At 48.7% G+C, this 18,219-nt stretch overlaps 4 protein-coding genes across 4 annotated transcripts; 3 read left to right on the top strand and 1 right to left on the bottom strand.

The window, feature by feature from the left end:
* Positions 1-812: 812 nt before the first annotated feature.
* Positions 813-2,166, top strand: PENARI_c018G00842 (uncharacterized protein; the record flags this gene model as incomplete). Its single annotated transcript, XM_022634475.1, has 9 exons — positions 813-825; positions 881-949; positions 1,001-1,021; positions 1,076-1,106; positions 1,157-1,294; positions 1,347-1,566; positions 1,625-1,657; positions 1,710-2,054; positions 2,161-2,166. 9 exons carry the CDS (start codon positions 813-815, stop codon positions 2,164-2,166), a joined length of 876 nt encoding a protein of 291 aa, XP_022485669.1.
* Positions 2,167-2,711: 545 nt separating this feature from the next.
* PENARI_c018G04490 (ubiquitin-conjugating enzyme E2) lies at positions 2,712-5,219 on the top strand (the record flags this gene model as incomplete). Its single annotated transcript, XM_022634541.1, has 7 exons — positions 2,712-2,738; positions 2,804-2,815; positions 2,944-3,094; positions 3,212-3,489; positions 4,456-4,656; positions 4,715-5,091; positions 5,213-5,219. 7 exons carry the CDS (start codon positions 2,712-2,714, stop codon positions 5,217-5,219), a joined length of 1,053 nt encoding a protein of 350 aa, XP_022485519.1.
* A 948-nt stretch (positions 5,220-6,167) lies between these two features.
* On the bottom strand, positions 6,168-6,985 carry PENARI_c018G12055 (DUF3455 domain-containing protein; the record flags this gene model as incomplete). The annotated part of the gene is made up of 2 exons (XM_022634681.1): positions 6,168-6,275; positions 6,332-6,985. The coding sequence occupies 2 exons, from the start codon at positions 6,983-6,985 to the stop codon at positions 6,168-6,170; spliced, it is 762 nt and encodes a 253-aa protein (XP_022485537.1).
* Positions 6,986-8,489: 1,504 nt separating this feature from the next.
* PENARI_c018G04965 (U2 snRNP complex subunit HSH155) lies at positions 8,490-12,218 on the top strand (the record flags this gene model as incomplete). The annotated part of the gene is made up of 2 exons (XM_022634557.1): positions 8,490-8,499; positions 8,551-12,218. 2 exons carry the CDS (start codon positions 8,490-8,492, stop codon positions 12,216-12,218), a joined length of 3,678 nt encoding a protein of 1,225 aa, XP_022485665.1.
* Positions 12,219-18,219: the final 6,001 nt, after the last annotated feature.

Genomic DNA, 18,219 nt, shown 5'->3' with positions numbered 1-18,219 from the left:
GTTACTAGTTGACTCAGTCTGTTAAATCGACCCGATGATCGGAGGTAGACTACCCCAAAACAGCCTACCGGATAGAAAGCCGATATGCAACTATAAGGCTAGCAGAATCTGGACATGCAACTATATGGAGAAAGCAATGTAAGCGGGGGAATAATAGAACCTCGGTCTGCAGAATCTCAAAAGTGGGTGTCTATTTGCTTTTCCCCATTCCTCTTATCCCCCTTGCATCCCAGGATTTATTCCTCACCAAACACCTTCAGCCAAACACATCTAACACCGCCAACGTTCCGGACCAATTCATCCATACCAGAGATGGACTTCAAATCCACAGAAACGGATGGGGCCTCAACCCATAAAGAGCTTCAAGAAAAGCCATTGAACCCTCAAACTGTTGAAACAGCAATGTTCACTGTATCACAAGCCGAGTATGACAAGCTCCTCCGCAAAGTCGATCTCCGCGTTATTCCAATTCTGGCAGTACTATATCTCCTGAGTTTTCTGGATCGAGGTAGTCTTCTTGTATCCTAGCTTTGGGGGAATATACTCATGAAACTGTATGAACAGGTAATATCGGAAATGCAAATGTCCAGGGATTGTCTACGACATTGGGTTTAGTTGGCCAGCAATATAATTGGTGAGTATTAAGATGTGAACCTTAACACAAGTACAAGGGGAAATGACACTAAATTAACTATTATACTGCTACATGTACTAGGTGTCTGACAATCTTCTTCTTTCCGTATTCATTCTTTGAGCCGCTTTGCAATTTGTTGCTTGTTCGTTTGAAGCCTAGTATTTGGCTTCCGTCTATTATGGTTGCTTGGGGTATGGTGCTATGTTCTCTTATTCCGTGGGCTTCTTGGCTGATCTGTTACGATAGGGCTCGTCATGACCTTGACTGGGATTGTGCAGAATTATTCTGGTTTGTTAGCTGCTCGGTTTTTCCTTGGTAAGTTCATTGGATTCGAAGTGGGTTTTCTTGGGCTGATAATTGCTATAGGAGTGACAGAAGCGGGACTTTGTATGCTTTTCTATTTCTACGTGCACTTCTGGTTCTTTTTCTAATCTCGGACAGTCCCTGGTCTGGCTTTTTACGTTTCCCTATGGTAGGATATCATATTGAGAAGACATGCATATTTATGCTCACATAGTACAGGTATCCTCGGAAGAACTCGCAGTTCAGACTAGCACTCATCTTCGCATCTGCTTCGATGGCCGGTGCATTTTCCGGTCTATTGGCCTACCTCATCAGTAAGATGGATGGTGTTGGTGGACTAGAAGGCTGGCGATGGATGTACGTTCCCGCTCGATTCTTGAGTTGGGTTTTGACCACTAACGTATTATAGTTTCATCCTGGAAGGGCTGTTGACCGTGGTTGTTGCGGTCTTTTCTTTCTTTCTTGTTTGGGATGAACCTGCAACTGCGGCTTTCCTCTCGGAGCACGAGAAGAGAATTTTGCTGGATGCTTTGAACTATACCCAGACTGAGACGTCGACAGCACCTCAGCTTGGAAATAAGCATTCTTTTAAATGGAAACATTTTGTAGATGCGCTTCTCGATTGGCAGGTATATTTTGGTTACTCTAGGTCTATATGAAAGGAATGATGCTGATATTCTTTACTAGACATGGTTCCATTGCCTCGGGTACTGGGGAATGGTAAGTCTAGCCTTCCTTCCTCCTATACTGTAATACTAACGAAACATGAAAGGCCTGCTCTGTATATGCACTATCCCTATTCCTACCAACAATCATCAAAGGTCTTGGCTACTCAGCTGCCCTGGCCCAGCTCCTAACAATCCCCGTCTACGCAGCAGCGACAATATCCTGCATCCTAGTCGGCTACTACTCCGACAAAACCGGTCAAAGAAGTTTCTTCACATTCGCCTGCTACACCGCCGTCTTTGTGGGATTCCTTATCGCCGTCGCTCCAGCACGCTTTATTCCCGGTCTGACATATGCGGGCTGTTTCATTGCCGCGTGTGGCATGTACCCGGCTATCCCCGGTCTTCTGACCTTGTCCTCGAATAATTGGGCACCTGATGCTAAGCGTGCTGTAGGTATTGCTATTCAAATTGGTTTTGGAACTATGGCTGGTGCTGCTGCTTCTAACTTTTATCGGAGTGAGGATGCGCCGAGATATCGTCTGGGGCATGCTTTAGTGCTAGCTTTTGCTGCTTTGGGGCTGTTAGCTATGATCTTGTATTATGTTATTTGTCGTAGGATAAATTCTAAGAGGAATTCCGAGGCTGATAGGGTCCCTCGGTTTGTGGCGGAAGACTTGGTGGACTTGGGTGATAAAGCGCCCAGCTTCAGATACACTCTTTAGGGACTGAAGTATTGACTTAACATGGTTCTATTGGATCAGAACCAAATATAGTACCCTCTAGCTAAATCATCCTCACCATCGCAGAGTTACTACTGAAACAAAAGAATCATCTTCGTGGCATGACCGGGCAAGTATAAAAGTCAGGCGTCAATATCACGTGCCTCTATCTCCCCACCTTCGCATCCTCCCATTCGAACATCTCATCGCTCTCAAATATCTCGTTCTCGAGTTAATCGCTTTGCATCGTCTTTTTCTTTGCGTTCGTGAAGTTTTCTACTCTTCTGCCCCACGTCATACATCTGCTACCCCACACCGCCCCTCCTACTCCACCGGAGCTCTCTTGATCGCCGAGTCTTGCACTCACCACCTTTCAAGTCCACCGTCATGTTCGCAACCAAGCGTCTGGGCAAGGTGAGTATTGTCTCTTACTTTGTAATTGTCATGGAAGTGAACTTAACTGACTGTTTGGATTACAGGAGCTCCTGAAGGTACGGACGCCCTCCCCGCCTTTTTTCACTTCCCTCCACCTTTGTCGCATTTCACTTTGTGTCCATCTCGCATCGTCATGAATCTCATTCACCCTATCTTCACTCTTCTAACGCTATGACATTTCCAGATGAAGGACCATGTCCCGCCAGGAATCGAGATTGTCAAGAGTGACACTCTTGAGGAATGGCAGATGGACATTAAGGTCCTCGATGACAACCCTCTCTACTTCAACCAGACGTACCGATTGAAATTCACCTTCAGCAACAAATATCCCATCGGTAAGTTCCAGCTTCTCACTCAACCAACCTTATTTCTTACTTCCTCTCGGGGCGCATTCCGCACCCTTATCTTGATAAGTCAAATGACGCTATTTCTGACATTTATGGTCTTTCTAGAACCCCCAGAGGTCCAGTTCATTCAATGTGACGCTTCTACCGGCACCCCCCGCACGATTCCCATGCATCCCCACATCTACAGCAACGGGATCATTTGCCTCGATCTCCTCGGAACGGCCGGCTGGTCGCCAGTTCAGACTGTCGAAAGTGTCTGCATGAGCCTCCAGAGCATGCTGACTGCGAACAACCGTGACGAGAGGCCACCCGGCGACCAGGAATTCATCACTCACAATCGCCGCCGTATCCGCGACATCAACTTCGTCTATGAGGACGACAACGTATGAATCCGGTTCTGTTCATAGTCGGGGCTGGATTGGGGTTCATAACAAGGGCATAGAATCATTCTTATCTTGTGGTGGGGCGGGGCATACTTCGGCGTTTCTGAGTGTCATTCCGGAGCCGAGCCGGAGAAGCATCGTGGGGGTCAGTTTCCTTCTTTTTCTCGCCTGTTTCTTTTACGTTCGCATTTATGCTGGCGCTGGTCGGTCATTTGACTTCTAATCGCGGAATAGGTGACTTTTTCCGCAGGAGTTTATGGGTTGTATTATAGCGGTGTGATCAATGCGAGAACCCTTTCCTATGTGACATGATTCCTTGTTGGATATCAATCCTTTCGACCCTGGAGAGTAGAATGTAACATGTAGAGCAAGTCCGATAATTCCACAGCTTCGGTGGGGTATAAATCCCCTGTCAAATTTTGTATTGACCTGCACCAACCGGCCTACCACGTTCACTACAAATTAGAACACGGGCCAAGTATACTCTCTTAACAGATCATTCGGACTTCAAGCGATGAATCTAGAGCAAGTAGACACCATTGAAACTCTATGTTGAAACTATATTGGATATTAAGCATTTTCCGTCACATGATTGGTCAGATCGCTTATACCCCCAAAACAAGATTAACCCTAACCTCAGGTATAAAGACAAGAGATATTTCCCCAAACCACGGCCCATCCAATCCAAAAAAGATGCAACCCAAGACCCAAATCGACCTATTCCAAGGCTGGCCAGCCACAGCCATGCTACCAACCCAACGCCTGAAACAAGCAGCCAACGACGTCTTATCCAATAAGACTATCTTCAACGACGGGCTGGCCTATGGTCCCGATGAAGGCTATTATCCCCTCAGGAAGAATATAGCCAGTTGGCTATCACAGTCATATACTCCCCTGCATACTATAAATGCAGAGCGCATATCCATAACCGGCGGCGCAAGTCAAAATCTAGCATGTATACTCCAGGTATTCACAGAACCGGCCCAGACGCAGAGAATATGGCTAGTTGAGCCCTGTTATCATCTCGTCTTTCGGGTCTTTGAGGATGCCGGATTTGCTGGGCGCATGGTTGGGATTCCTGAGGATGAGGGTGGTATGGATGTTACTGCTCTTGAGCTTGCTTTGAGTGGGTTTGAGAGCAGCGAGAAGGCAAGTCAGAGTAATCAGGTATGTTTCTTCTTCCACGGCTGGAAGAGCTGGGTATGGGCTCAACTCCTTGAAGCAGGTTACAAAGCCCCCCAGGCCATATCGAAAGATATACAGGCATGTTATATACTGTGTCCCAAACTTCTCAAATCCATCTGGGACAACGATGTCACGCGCACGGCGGGAGGCGCTTGTTAGAGTTGCTCGTAGGTATGACGCTCTTGTCGTCTGTGATGATGTGTATGACTTTCTCAATTGGGGGGTTGTCCATGCCTCTGCCGCTGTGGCTAAGCCTCCACCGCGCATTGTGGATGTCGACCGGGAGCTTGAAGGAGGTCCTCTGGATCAATTTGGCAATACTGTGAGCAATGGGTCTTTTAGTAAGCTTATCGGTCCCGGGTGTCGGGTTGGATGGGCTGAAGGGACCGAGGCCTTTGTTTATGGACTTTCTCAAGCGTAAGTCTTCTACTCTGCATCATTTGGACAAACTTAACGTGGGCGTTGACTAAATTGCCTCAGTGGTTCTACGCGTTCGGGTGGTGCCCCTTCGCAGCTGATGTCGACTTTCATCAACGAGTTACTAGAGGATCACTTCTTACCGGGGTACATCGCGGATGTACTCATTCCTCAGGGTCGAAAACGTCACCGTCTACTGGCATCAGCAATCAAAAAATATCTTGGTCCTCTAGGTGTATCGTTTACACCTGATCCTGAAACTAGTCCCGTGGTTGGGGGGTACTATATTTGGGTACAACTCCCGGCTACAGTGAATGCCACTCGCGTGTGTCATTGTGCGCTCGAGGAGCAAAACTTGGTGCTAGGTAATGGTGAGGGTTTTGCTGTGCCAGGGCGAGATTCTTTGGGGAGAGATTTGGATCGCAGATTAAGACTATGTTTCATGTGGGAGGATGAGGAGCGGTTAGTTGAGGGTGTTGAGAGGCTCGGGGCCGTCATTGAAAACTTGATAGATAATTAACAGCACATATAACTTATCACATGGAGATTTCAACTTCCTATATAAAACCAATTTGCTGTATAGCTCGGCTGCTAAACATGAAACTAAAATTACTCCTCCATGTAACGACAAAGACACTCATATGACGTAACCAAACACCGTTCACAATACTGAATCTCGCACGAGGCCAGAGCTTCTGGCTCCGTTTCAGTGACTCCCAGGCGTAACACATATAGATATATATAAACCAGACGAACAAGAGGATAGCGCAGCCCACAAAAAGTGGCGAACTCAAGAGACATGAATGGGTTACTTAATGAAAACCGAGGCGCAGGATATCTCTGTGCATGTCAAAATCTCGAATTGTCAGGTTCAAGGGCGTTTCGATGGCATTTTATCAATATTCTCAAGGTTTGCATGATTAGGGAGTAGTAGAAAAGGCATAGGACACAGGATACGACATCGGATTACTATATTATTGGTTGATTTGCGTAGAGCCTGGATAAAATTTGAGATGTGATACTGGTAATTTCAAATTTCCAACATGCAGCTTCCACCGCGAATGCAATAACTTGATTTATCCATAAAACCAATATTCCGCGGCGTATGCAACTTGTATAGTCTCATTTTGACCGGTGCATGTAGACGGCGGGTCTCCTTGGGATGTCACAACTCGATAAACCTCCTATCAAGAACAGGTCAAAAGTGCTCGTAGCTAAGGCTGCTAGGTCAATCACTCACCTGAATATTACACCCATCCTTGTGTCCAAGTTTCAGCCATGGAACATTGCCGCTTTGACTATTAGATAGTTCCGTCGCAGGAGCTGAGACAGACGCGTCCTTTTTGGCAACGATCCAAGACTGAGAGCCACTCAAGCTCAAATCAAAGACTGGATCCCCGCCAGCGTTGAAGTAATGCTCGCCGATTATGAGATCGGTGCTCTTTGTGCCCTGGCCTAAAAGAGCTGCCATGAAGACGATGCTTCCAAGAGGTGTGTTGCTCATGATTTCAGGGAGCTGGTGGAGAAGAGCACTCGAACTTGATGCAAGACAGGAGGCATCAAAGAGAGTGGCTGCGGCTCCGGTGGCAATAGGCTTTGTAGTGGCTTTGTGGTTTGACGGAGCATTCAGCGCCAGGCAAGAGTAGTTCTGAGTTCCGCGGCCCAGCACAACGTATTTGAGGGTAAGGTTCGTAGAGGGGGCTGGTAGTTTCGCCTCTGTGTCTTTCAATGGGATAGATGCGTTGGCAAGAGAGCAGTTTCCGAGGTTGATAAGGTCCAGCTCGCGAGAGATATGAGAAAATGAAGCGGCAAGAGCTAGAGGATGAGGAAGTGCTGAGTATGCGTCAATGGTTGCTGCTACAAGGAGCAAAGCAAGCGTTAGAAAGCGTCTCATTGTGATATGAGTGATTTGTAAAGAAGTATAATCTTGACTTCTTGAAAAAATCAGGTTGGAGGTCTTAGGAAAGAACCGGGGAGGATGTTAAAGTCAACAAAGATAGGGAGTTATAATATTAGATCAGGGGTATGGTAAGGCTGCCTTGACATGTAACAAAGAGTAAATGCTCCGAATTTGGAACATGCCGTCCATATGGTCAGGGTCACGGTTTATACCAGATCGAATCAAGCGCAATAGATTCCGATTCAATGAGCCAATGGCTGTACCAACGAGAGACTCCTCTTTAATTGTAACTCCCCGCATCTAGTCGGTAGTCGATATTGGCAAGTATTTCGAGCCTGCTGACTGGGGAACTTACGGGGCTAAGGGAGAGCTAAAATTGGCGTCTTTGTTTTGTCAGACTCCACATACTTGAATGACCGGAGAGATAGGCTAGGTACTTTTAATTTCCATACACTCATAGTTAGGGCTTATTGTATAACCCAAATGAATACCACCACACGAACGGGCTTTGCATGTTACACTAGCTCGGTCGTTACTGGTCAGTCGGCAAGTTGCGGCTTTTAACGTTGGACAGGGAATTAGCATTGTGGTAATATATTTTGGCCTTTTGCTACCCCAGTATAACCTTAATATGGATGCTAAAATGCATATTCTACAGGTGTATTCTAAGATTTTTCCAAAACCTGGTATAGCGCTTCAGCCCAGTGCCTGGGGTAGGCAAGTCTGCCATTGGCTGTTTTTCGGAGAATTCCTCATCCTGGTTACATTGGCATTAATTTCCCAAATTAAAAGACTAGTATCAGGTGCCAGAGGGAATCAAATTCTATGCAGAAAGTCTAATAATGTTCTTGACACGCTGGTTGTGGGACATAAATAGACTATAAGCGCCCTACCAACGCCACGGATGCATTGGGATTATGGTATGTGTGGGTCGGTCCTCTGTGGGATGAATGGAAAAGTAGAGTATCTATTTCCATCTTGATATGTAGTAAGATAATCTTGAAACTACAAGTGCGTGATTGAAATACCAATGGTTTTCATTGAAGATGTGGTGAGTCTGATTAGGATATGTTAGTTCTGTATTTTCCTCAGCAGAAACGAGAAGTTCTCGTTCAAGTCTATAATGTTTGCGAACATCTTCTGTCTCCTGGTGAAATATTGACCATATATTCCTGGTTGTGGTAGGTAAAGAAAGACTAACCTGACCAGCTGGGCTTGTGCTTACTCATCCATCTGGATATATATACGGGATATATTGTCACGTGTTGATTCTGATAGCTATTGAGATCACGTGTGGTGCTGGACAGTTAGTCATCCATTAGCGCGACTTCGCCGACGGCCTTTTCAGTCTCTCATCGCGAGTCCCTAGCAACACTGCATCCTCAAAGGTTATTCTTGTGGCCGTTTCAGCGGTTCCCTATCCGGATGTAGCGACTGTGACCCTTTTTGCGGTATCATAGGCTCTCTCATATCCTCGCGACTTTTGATTCTTATCACGATGTCTGACGGTAAGTTTTCGCAAGCTCACCCGCTTGACCACATGCTAACCACCACAACAGCCGACCTCGAGGCCGTCCGACGGCTCCAAGCTGAGCGCAACGCCGCTGCTTCTCGTCAAAAAGGTTCTAGGACTTTTGACCCATCTGGTCAACGTACTGATAACTCGACCAAGGCCTCCCTGACGGACTCCTTCGATACCACTTTGTACGATCGGGATGGGGCGGAGAAATTCTCAGGCTACAACACGTCCATCGCCGTTAATGGCGATGACGAGGAAATGGAGGATGCGAACGGAGGACACAGTTTGGTTGGCCAGTACACCGCCACCAGAAGCCAGATCGATGAGATGGCGCAAGGAAATGGGGTTGAGGAGGAGGACATCCTGCTAGGTCGTGAGAAGGCAGCCCGAATTGCAGACCGCGAGACGGACTACCAGAAGCGCCGATTCAACCGCGGACCCTTGACTCCTACACGCGCCGATCCTTTCGCCGCCAATGCCCACGCGAATGTTGAGGGGGAAGGCCAAACCTATCGTGAGGTGATGGCGCTCCGTGAGATTGAGAAGGAGGAAGAGCGCGTGCAAAAATTGATTGCGGAGAAGCGAGAGCGGGGTGAAGATGTGACAGAGCACGAGGCCACCCTGAAGAGGGTGGAGCACGACAAAGAAAACGCCGATGCTGGCTCGACAGTTCAAGTGGCCACCAGCAAGAAGCGTAAGAAGAGATGGGATGACGCGGCCCCGGAGCCTGCTCCTGAGGGAGAGGACCAGGTCGAGCAATCCGAAGCCAAAAGCAAGCGATCACGTTGGGATCAGACGCCCGCTCCTGGCGCGCCCGATGAAGCTCCCAAAGCCCGCTCGCGCTGGGATCTAGCGCCCTCTCTCACAGCTGCCACGCCCGTCGGTAACCAAGGACTCGCCACCCCCATGCACCCATCCCAAGGTGCGCCTGTGGGTTCTGTCAATCTCGGGGCCGGTCAGGTCATCGGGTGGTCCGATGAAGAGCTTGATATCATGCTCCCTGGCGAAGCCGATGGCTACAAGGTCCTTGACCCTCCTCCTGGATACGAGCCCATCAGAACCCAGGCTCGCAAGCTCACGGCCACACCAGCGCCTATGGCTGCTGGCGGCGTGGGAGGATTCATGATGCAAGAGCCAGAAAGTGTTCGGTCTATGGGCAAAGAACTTCCGACTGATATTCCCGGCGTTGGTGATCTTCAATTCTTCAAGCCGGAGGATATGGCCTACTTTGGTAAGCTGATGGAAGGTAACGACGAAACCAGCATGACCGTTGAAGAAATGAAGGAGCGAAAGATCATGCGATTGCTGCTCAAGGTCAAGAACGGCACTCCGCCCATGCGAAAGACTGCTCTACGACAACTCACAGACAATGCGCGCAACTTTGGCGCTGGACCTCTTTTCAATCAGATTCTGCCTTTGCTCATGGAGAAGTCATTGGAGGATCAGGAACGTCATCTGCTGGTCAAGGTCATTGACCGTGTTCTCTACAAGCTCGATGACTTGGTTCGTCCCTATGTTCACAAGATCTTGGTCGTCATTGAGCCCTTACTCATTGACCAAGACTATTATGCGCGTGTTGAAGGTCGAGAAATTATCTCCAACCTTGCCAAGGCCGCTGGTCTTGCCACAATGATCAGTACGATGCGACCTGATATCGACCATGTTGACGAGTACGTGCGAAACACCACAGCACGAGCTTTCGCCGTTGTTGCCTCTGCCCTCGGTATCCCCGCCCTCCTTCCTTTCCTCCGTGCTGTTTGCCGCAGCAAAAAATCCTGGCAAGCCCGACACACGGGTGTCAAGATTATCCAGCAAATTCCCATTCTCATGGGATGCGCCATTCTGCCTCATCTCAAGGGCCTGGTTGACTGCATTTCGGATAACCTCAGTGATGAGCAGGCCAAGGTCAGAACTGTCACCGCTTTATCCGTGGCTGCTTTGGCCGAAGCTGCCAATCCCTATGGTATTGAGAGCTTCGATGAGATTCTGAATCCTCTCTGGACCGGTGCCCGCAAGCAGCGTGGCAAGGGTCTCGCTGCCTTCCTTAAGGCCGTAGGCTACATTATTCCTCTGATGGACGAGGAGTATGCCAACTACTATACCACTCAAATTATGGAAATTCTTCTTCGGGAGTTCTCGTCGCCAGATGAGGAGATGAAGAAGGTGGTCTTGAAGGTGGTCTCTCAGTGTGCCAGCACCGATGGTGTGACTGCTAGTTACTTGAAGGAGCACGTCTTGACAGACTTTTTCAAGAGCTTCTGGGTCCGACGCATGGCGCTTGACCGCAGGAACTACCGCCAGGTGGTCGATACGACCGTGGACCTGGGCCAGAAGGTGGGCGTCGGCGAGATCCTTGAGCGTGTCGTCAACAACCTGAAAGACGAAAGCGAGCCCTACCGCAAGATGACTGTGGAAACCGTGGAGAAGCTGATTGCATCCCTCGGGGCCGCAGACATCTCCGAGAGACTGGAAGAACGTCTCATCGACGGTGTTCTCTTCGCATTCCAGGAGCAAAGCATCGAAGACATTGTCATCCTCAATGGATTCGGTACCGTGGTGAATGCACTTGGCACACGATGCAAGCCATATCTCCCTCAGATTGTCAGTACGATTCTTTGGCGCCTGAACAACAAGTCCGCCACCGTTCGGCAGCAAGCCGCCGATCTCATCTCCCGCGTTGCGATGGTTATGAAGCAGTGTGGTGAGGACGCCCTCATGGGTAAGCTTGGTATTGTTCTTTATGAATACCTGGGTGAAGAGTACCCAGAGGTTCTGGGTTCAATCCTAGGTGCTTTACGTTCCATCGTCACCGTGGTCGGTATCAACCAGATGCAGCCACCCATTCGAGACCTCCTTCCCCGTCTCACACCCATCCTGCGTAACCGTCACGAAAAGGTGCAGGAGAACACCATCGACTTGGTCGGTCGTATTGCCGACCGTGGACCGGAGTCGGTCAACGCCCGTGAATGGATGCGTATCTGTTTCGAGCTGCTGGATATGCTCAAGGCCCACAAGAAGGGAATTCGCCGAGCAGCCAACAACACATTCGGCTTCATCGCCAAAGCCATCGGACCCCAGGACGTTCTGGCCACTCTCCTCAACAACTTGCGAGTCCAGGAGCGTCAGTCCCGTGTCTGTACGGCCGTCGCCATCGGTATCGTCGCCGAAACTTGTGCTCCCTTCACGGTGCTTCCAGCCCTGATGAACGAGTACCGCGTACCAGAACTCAACGTACAAAACGGTGTCCTCAAGGCCCTGTCCTTCTTGTTTGAATACATCGGCGAGATGGCCAAAGACTATGTCTACGCCGTCACCCCGCTGCTGGAGGATGCCCTTGTCGACCGTGACCAAGTCCACCGACAGACCGCCGCTGCCGTGGTCAAGCACGTCGCCCTCGGTGTCGTCGGCCTCGGCTGCGAGGACGCCATGCTCCATCTGCTCAACCTGACCTTCCCCAACATCTTCGAGACCAGCCCCCACGTCATTGACCGAATCATCGAAGCCATCGAAGCCCTCCGCATGGCGATCGGCACTGGCACTGTGATGAACTATATCTGGGCCGGATTGTTCCACCCCGCTCGCAAGGTGCGCACGCCTTACTGGAGATTGTACAACGATGCCTATGTGCAGGCGGCGGATGCCATGGTCCCTTACTATCCGGACATGGAGGGCGAGGCGGACCGACCGGAGTTGTCCATCATTGTCTGAGAATGGTGCAGTTATTGGATGTTCTCTTCATGCATTATTAGTCTTAGCTATGGGTGTTTCGATAGCCGGTGTTTTTTTTCTTTCATTTCTTTAATGCAGGGACGTTCGGCGTCATGTGTTTCTGTACATCATTCGCAAAAGTCGTTAGGGATTACCAATTACATTTGAATGACTATGATTTATACCGTTGCTGTGTAGAAGTGATTCGTGGGTATTGTGTGAACTCAGTTGAGATATATATTGACGATCTGCTACTCCGTACCGCGAACATTAATTTCCTTAACATTTGGCGCATTTCAATATAAACATATATCGTTAACATAACAAGCTACAACCAACACATTCGAACCAATTACAAAAAAACCCAGTTGCGTCGTTGTAGAGTCGATCTTTCCTTATAAAACCCCGACCCTGGAACAATCGACGGCTAAGCATAGTGACAGGGCCATAAGGGCAGGGATCGCTCCTAAAAGCGTAAATCATGTCAATCATACTAAACAAAGGACAAGTCTGGGGTAGAGAGGCCAGCCTACAATACAATCTACACATGTATCTCCAACTAAACATAGCAACAGTAATATTTCTACCTAGTCCAAATGTTCAAAGCATTCAAGGTACACGTAAATGCCTTGGACGGAAATGCGAAATCCCCTCAGCTCAGCTCCGTTCGCCCTGTCGCCACGCAAAAAATAGAAACGCAAAGGAAAGGAAAAGGAGGGGCCCGGAATACAGTAACAGAGTCCACAGGGTTGGGAGTTGGGAGGGATGGGGGTCTGCCAAGGAGCGCCAAATGCCTAAGCTTGCCGTGGGTGGGCTTGGCGCAGGATGTGGCCGCGTAAGCTGGCCATGTCAGGTGTGGAGAAATTAAATTGAATTGCTAGGCTTGATGATTCAGGGTCTTTTGCCCTGCATGTATACTACTTGTAGATTAATTAACTTATGCTATAGTATCTACGTAGATACTATATATATGATGGAGTGTATAGATTGAAACGTAGATATGATATGGATATAGATGAGACTGGAGTATACGGACGTACATATCAAGTCCACTAAGCTTATTTCCCTTGCATACCCTAGTACGCCTACCAAAGATCAGATTCAAGACCCAATTATTTGGGATTGGAGTATGTAAAGCTTCAAAGCTACACAGCCTCCCCCTGAATTCAAGGACATGTAGAATCCCCAATCACGACCCGGGAATGGAGTTGGATTCATTTCTTTTCAACGGTACACACCTCAGCTCTATGGAGTCGAACACACAGACCCCGATAAGGGGTTGTGTGTGACGCCCCTTTTTGGCTTTTGGCTTTTACCTTTTACCTGGCGATTTCATTGTTACAGGGATTTACTAGTAAATTGAATTTCCGTTTTTGATTTTCAGGGTCTACTATCCGCTTTTGGCGCTGAGGATAAGAGTTTATTCTTATTTCGTATTTTTAATTTGTCTCTTTTCTCTTTTTCCTTTTCCCTACCATTTTTCTTTTTTTTAATTCTGCCCTATCACCGACCTCTATACTTCCAATTCCACTACGGATATCCTTTTCCATACCCATTCCCTAACCACTTCTCACGGTGGCGGACACGGCTCACACAATCCACACCATGCAAGGACCATTGGATCCAATCCAGATGGAGCTTCATAGATCCTTAGATCGTGGAGTCGCACATGCAGGGCAGGAACGCCGAGGTGACCCACCCAGCGATACAGTTTGCAAGTAGGCCGTTTTTCAGTATAGAGGGTCGCGTGTTGCGCTTGACTATGGTAAAGGTACTCCGTTCTCCATACTCCGTGAGATTAACTATGGAGCCTATGTACGCGTCCTTCCTCTGTGCGTGCATGGACTGTACTCTGGACATGTCCCAATGTACCTGTCAAGCAATGCAAGGCTATTGAAATTTGAATTCGAATTCCAAGTCCTCGGATTCATGTGAAGGGTCTAACGACTAGATTGGAGACAGATTGGAGACAGACTGGAGACAGGCTGGAGAAAAAGCTCAAGGTTATGTGGACAGGTTGGAGAGCTACCACCAATCAGCTGGGGGATGGCGCAAGATGGACAGGGATCGGGGGGTTGGGAGTTGGGAGAAGAGATGCGCCTTGGAATGATGCTTTTATGGTATCCTGCATGCTGTCAATGCTCTGACTCTCTCTACTGCGCTGTATCTGGCTATTCTTCCGGATACTCTGTGAGGGTTGGTTGCTATTGATCCAATTTTATTTTTTTCTGGTTACAGCCGTATTGCCTTGCAAGGGGTTGAAGACCCTGCAGGACACCTCCATTCATGCTGAGGCTTAAGGCACACAGTGAGGGGCGCGGGCGCACACACACACACCTGCAGACCTACACACCTACATGTATGGAGTAGACATTGTGGAACTGGCGCCTTTCGCGCGTCACCTTTTCTTCTTCACGACGTCAACGGGATGTGGTGTGCTAAGACTGAGACTAGGAAGTTGGCCGTGTGTGTGTCTGTGCCTAGTGTATTTCTGTCGGGTGACATACGCCAAGGAAGGATGCTCTCCACCTTCTGCAAGTATGTGGTTTAGTGTATGGGGAGCTAGATGTACATTTACGTAGTGGGTGATGGATGATGCTATACACGGTTCCGGTTTGAGTAACTAGTACCGCGAGGTCAGTGGTTTGGAGTGGATTGGGTGTGTATTTACAACGCACACCGTCTCTTCTCTTGCACGTCCAATAATGAGGTTTTTGTTCCGGGGAACTCCAAGAGAACCGCGTCGATGGGATTAGGGCGAACTTTCCTTTGATGGTGGCGGCGGGGGCCGATCCAGCAGTCACGTATATCGCCGTTTTAAGGGTTTGGTGGAAATTGAGGCGTATTTAGTCTATACACTGATGTCAGCCCCATCAGCCATGTCCGAAGTTCTCCGTGAGGTTTCCGAATCTGGAACTCGATACGAGATCCGGATGATATAGACGTCGACTGCAGGAATTAAGGCTAGGGACAAATTCCCCGGATTGGTTTAGATTCCGCTATAAAATATCGGATCTTGGAATCAAATTAAATCGAAAAATGCAGAGGGAGAGTCCACTTGGGCGTTTCAAGTTATTAGCGTTGACCCTGAGAGTGGCAGTGTTCCTAGTGGGAAATGTGGGACTAAAGGTCACGTCATGGGGATACATATCTGGGTCTGGTTGCTGTGATTGGGTCGAATTCCAGAAGATTGGGAATATTTACTACTCCAACAACAAAAAAGACAAAAAAAAAGGAAGCGCAAAGGGTCCGAGACATAACCAATACCACGTTGAGAAAGCACGGGACGAGCACGCGTCAGCTGGGAGTGGAGCGGCTAGTCTGATTGGTCGATCAACTCGTGCCAAGCTCGGCTATCGACTATCTGCCGTCCCCAGGTGGGTCAGTATTGCAATTGGTCCACTATGATTGGCGAAGAGGTCTGCACAAACATGTAAGAATGTGGAGTCAACCATGGACTGCACTGAACTACTTTAGGGGTCCGGTATCGGTGGCTTCTGGTTTTTGGGTGTGTTGTAGGCCATTTTGCCTGTTTATCCGGCCTTAGACCTTACAGTCTGTGTCCACTGTGTCCACCATGGATGCGACGCTGAAGAATAATTAAGTGTTTCTATGTATAGATGTGTCTGCATGGAAACAGGGAATATACCCCAGAGCATAGGTGCAGATTCCAACATACATTGTAGCATTATGCATCATATATACATATCAATGTACACTTTAAGAACGGTGATGTGCAACCAACCTTGATTTACAGTAGGGACAAGGACGATCTGCCGTGTGGGAACCGCCAAGATCGGAGCCCCGTGCAGATGACAGGCCTTTGTTCAGCCAAGGACCGGTACCTGATTGACACTTCGGCATTAAGGCGGATCGTCAGATCTGATTAGAAGTGTACTTTGTTCCATATAGTAGTAGAGATTGATCTACAGAATATGATGTTATACATATCTGCTGCAGTATAAGATGCTCCAGACGTCAAATAGACGAAGTCTGGGGTACTCCAAGTCTAATTTCTCCGACAATTCAGCGGTCTTTCCATTTGACCGCTCTTCCTTTTCAGCGGGTTTCTCGGATGGAATAGAGAAAAAAAGACATTGCCACAGGACGCGTCAACATGAGCCGTGTCACGTTAGCGCAAAAGAGAAGCGGTCAGTGAAGATATTGGCAACATTGGCATCAACTTGGAAAGTACATACTCCACCCCTCCCGTGTCTAGCTTGGGCCTCTATGAACTGTACTCCGTAAACCTTACCCTACTGCTCATCCGGCACAATCCGACTCTACGTGCTTTTCCCAGACTACTGAACGCCATCACAAATAAGCCAACACACACATAACCTCTTGGCGCCCCCTCACCCTGCACTCAAAAATCATCCAGCGCCACCATGCCATGCCAGCACAGAAAAGTCGGAATTCTGCCGGTCAAGTGTGGGCCGCATGGCCGACTGAAAAAAGGGGGCCCAGGTGTTGCTTATGTTCGCTCTTTCGCTTTGAGGATTGTAGCTCAGGTGTAATTTCTCTAGGCTCCATAGTTGCGCTCGAAAGGGTCAGAATCTGCTTTGCTCTGTGGACATGGGTACCCGACGGGTTTTGGGCTGGATGTCCACCCTATACCGGAAGTTTGGCGAGACCTGAGACCATTGTGTCGGGTTTTGGAGAGTACAGAGAGCTAGCTACTCTCTATTGTCCCGGTAAGTTTCCGACTTGGGCGAATAAAGGTAGATATTGTAAAGAAAACTTAATCGGGACTCCAACCGGCATTTGCAGACCCATGGTCTCGACGTACACTCCCTCGATCCATGGTTGCCTATCTTTGTTGCCACAGGCAAACCCCGGCGCATCCATGGTTATCCATCGTTCTTTACCTGAATCACATCTCTAAGTTTTTCTGGAAAAGCAGGGAATGCGGAGAAGTCAGGTGAATATAACCAAAGCCATGGAAGGCTCTCCGCAGTGGCAAGCCTCATTCCCTCTCGCGTCCACGGTTGGATGTGTTTCGGTATCTTTCCGGGAGAGCACCTGATGATCTCCAACAGATATACTTCCGTCTAACTTGTTGCGTTGTTCCTCCTCCCCGGTGGCTAAATGGTGGGGGGAGCCCTATTAGTCTCTGGACCCTGGACAGTGATTGGGCGTGTTCCCGGTTCTTCAGCATTTCCTCGGCTGTTAAATCTGGTACCTTGTGATATTCATTTCGGGAACCCAACACTCGGGGACCTTCTATAGTTCCCGAACTGGTAGAGGGTTCCACTATACCTATGCCCAGAGAATTACAACTGTAAATAGGAGTAGTATGGAAAGGGGAAAGGAGAAATTAAAAAAAATAAAGAAAATAAAGAAAAAGAAAAGGGTCAAGGGTGTGATATGTCCGATTTAGGCCTCGGTCGCATCAACCGCGCAGCCGCCGCTAATTTGCCCAAAGCCCTTTACCTTTACCCCCATGCACCCCCCCATGCCCCCCCATGGCGGGTTACAGTACAGCCCACTGTGACGTCTTAGTGTCCTCGAGATGGCAGATAGCTCTGCCGACCCTTATCGTCACAGGACTTGATTTGCGTTCTATGTGATACAGCTCGCATGCCCCGGGTAATAGCATATAATCCTGCAGGGCTGTCTACGTTTTACTGTATGGCTGTATGGTTGGCACGCCTCGTATTTTCATCTGCGGACATAGTCCGAGAGAAAACAAAGTCTGGTCCTCACTTTCCCGGGTGGAGTTGGAGTGGATTATACGCACTGTACATCCTCCACATGGAGACTGGGATTCGAAACCCTTTGAAGATGTCAGTCGTCATCTTGGGGATTAGAATGTAGTCAATAATGCTAAAAGCTAGTGATTTCGAAGGAGGGGGGGGAGGGAGATGGTCGCGCAGACACGCTAAACCCCCTCTGTGCCGTGTCAAAGCTGTGGCTTAAGCCCAAATTCCGAGGCCCGCCCACTATCGAACGTGTTCACAGAGTGAAGACTCATATTAACGGCACGGGTATACCCATTGAC

Source organism: Penicillium arizonense (genome assembly GCF_001773325.1).
Source record: "Penicillium arizonense strain CBS 141311 chromosome Unknown PENARI_contig018, whole genome shotgun sequence".
In the NCBI taxonomy this organism is placed as follows: Eukaryota; Fungi; Ascomycota; class Eurotiomycetes; order Eurotiales; family Aspergillaceae; genus Penicillium; species Penicillium arizonense.
Note: the sequence above shows the minus strand (reverse complement) of the source record. Positions and strands in the feature narration are given on the sequence as shown.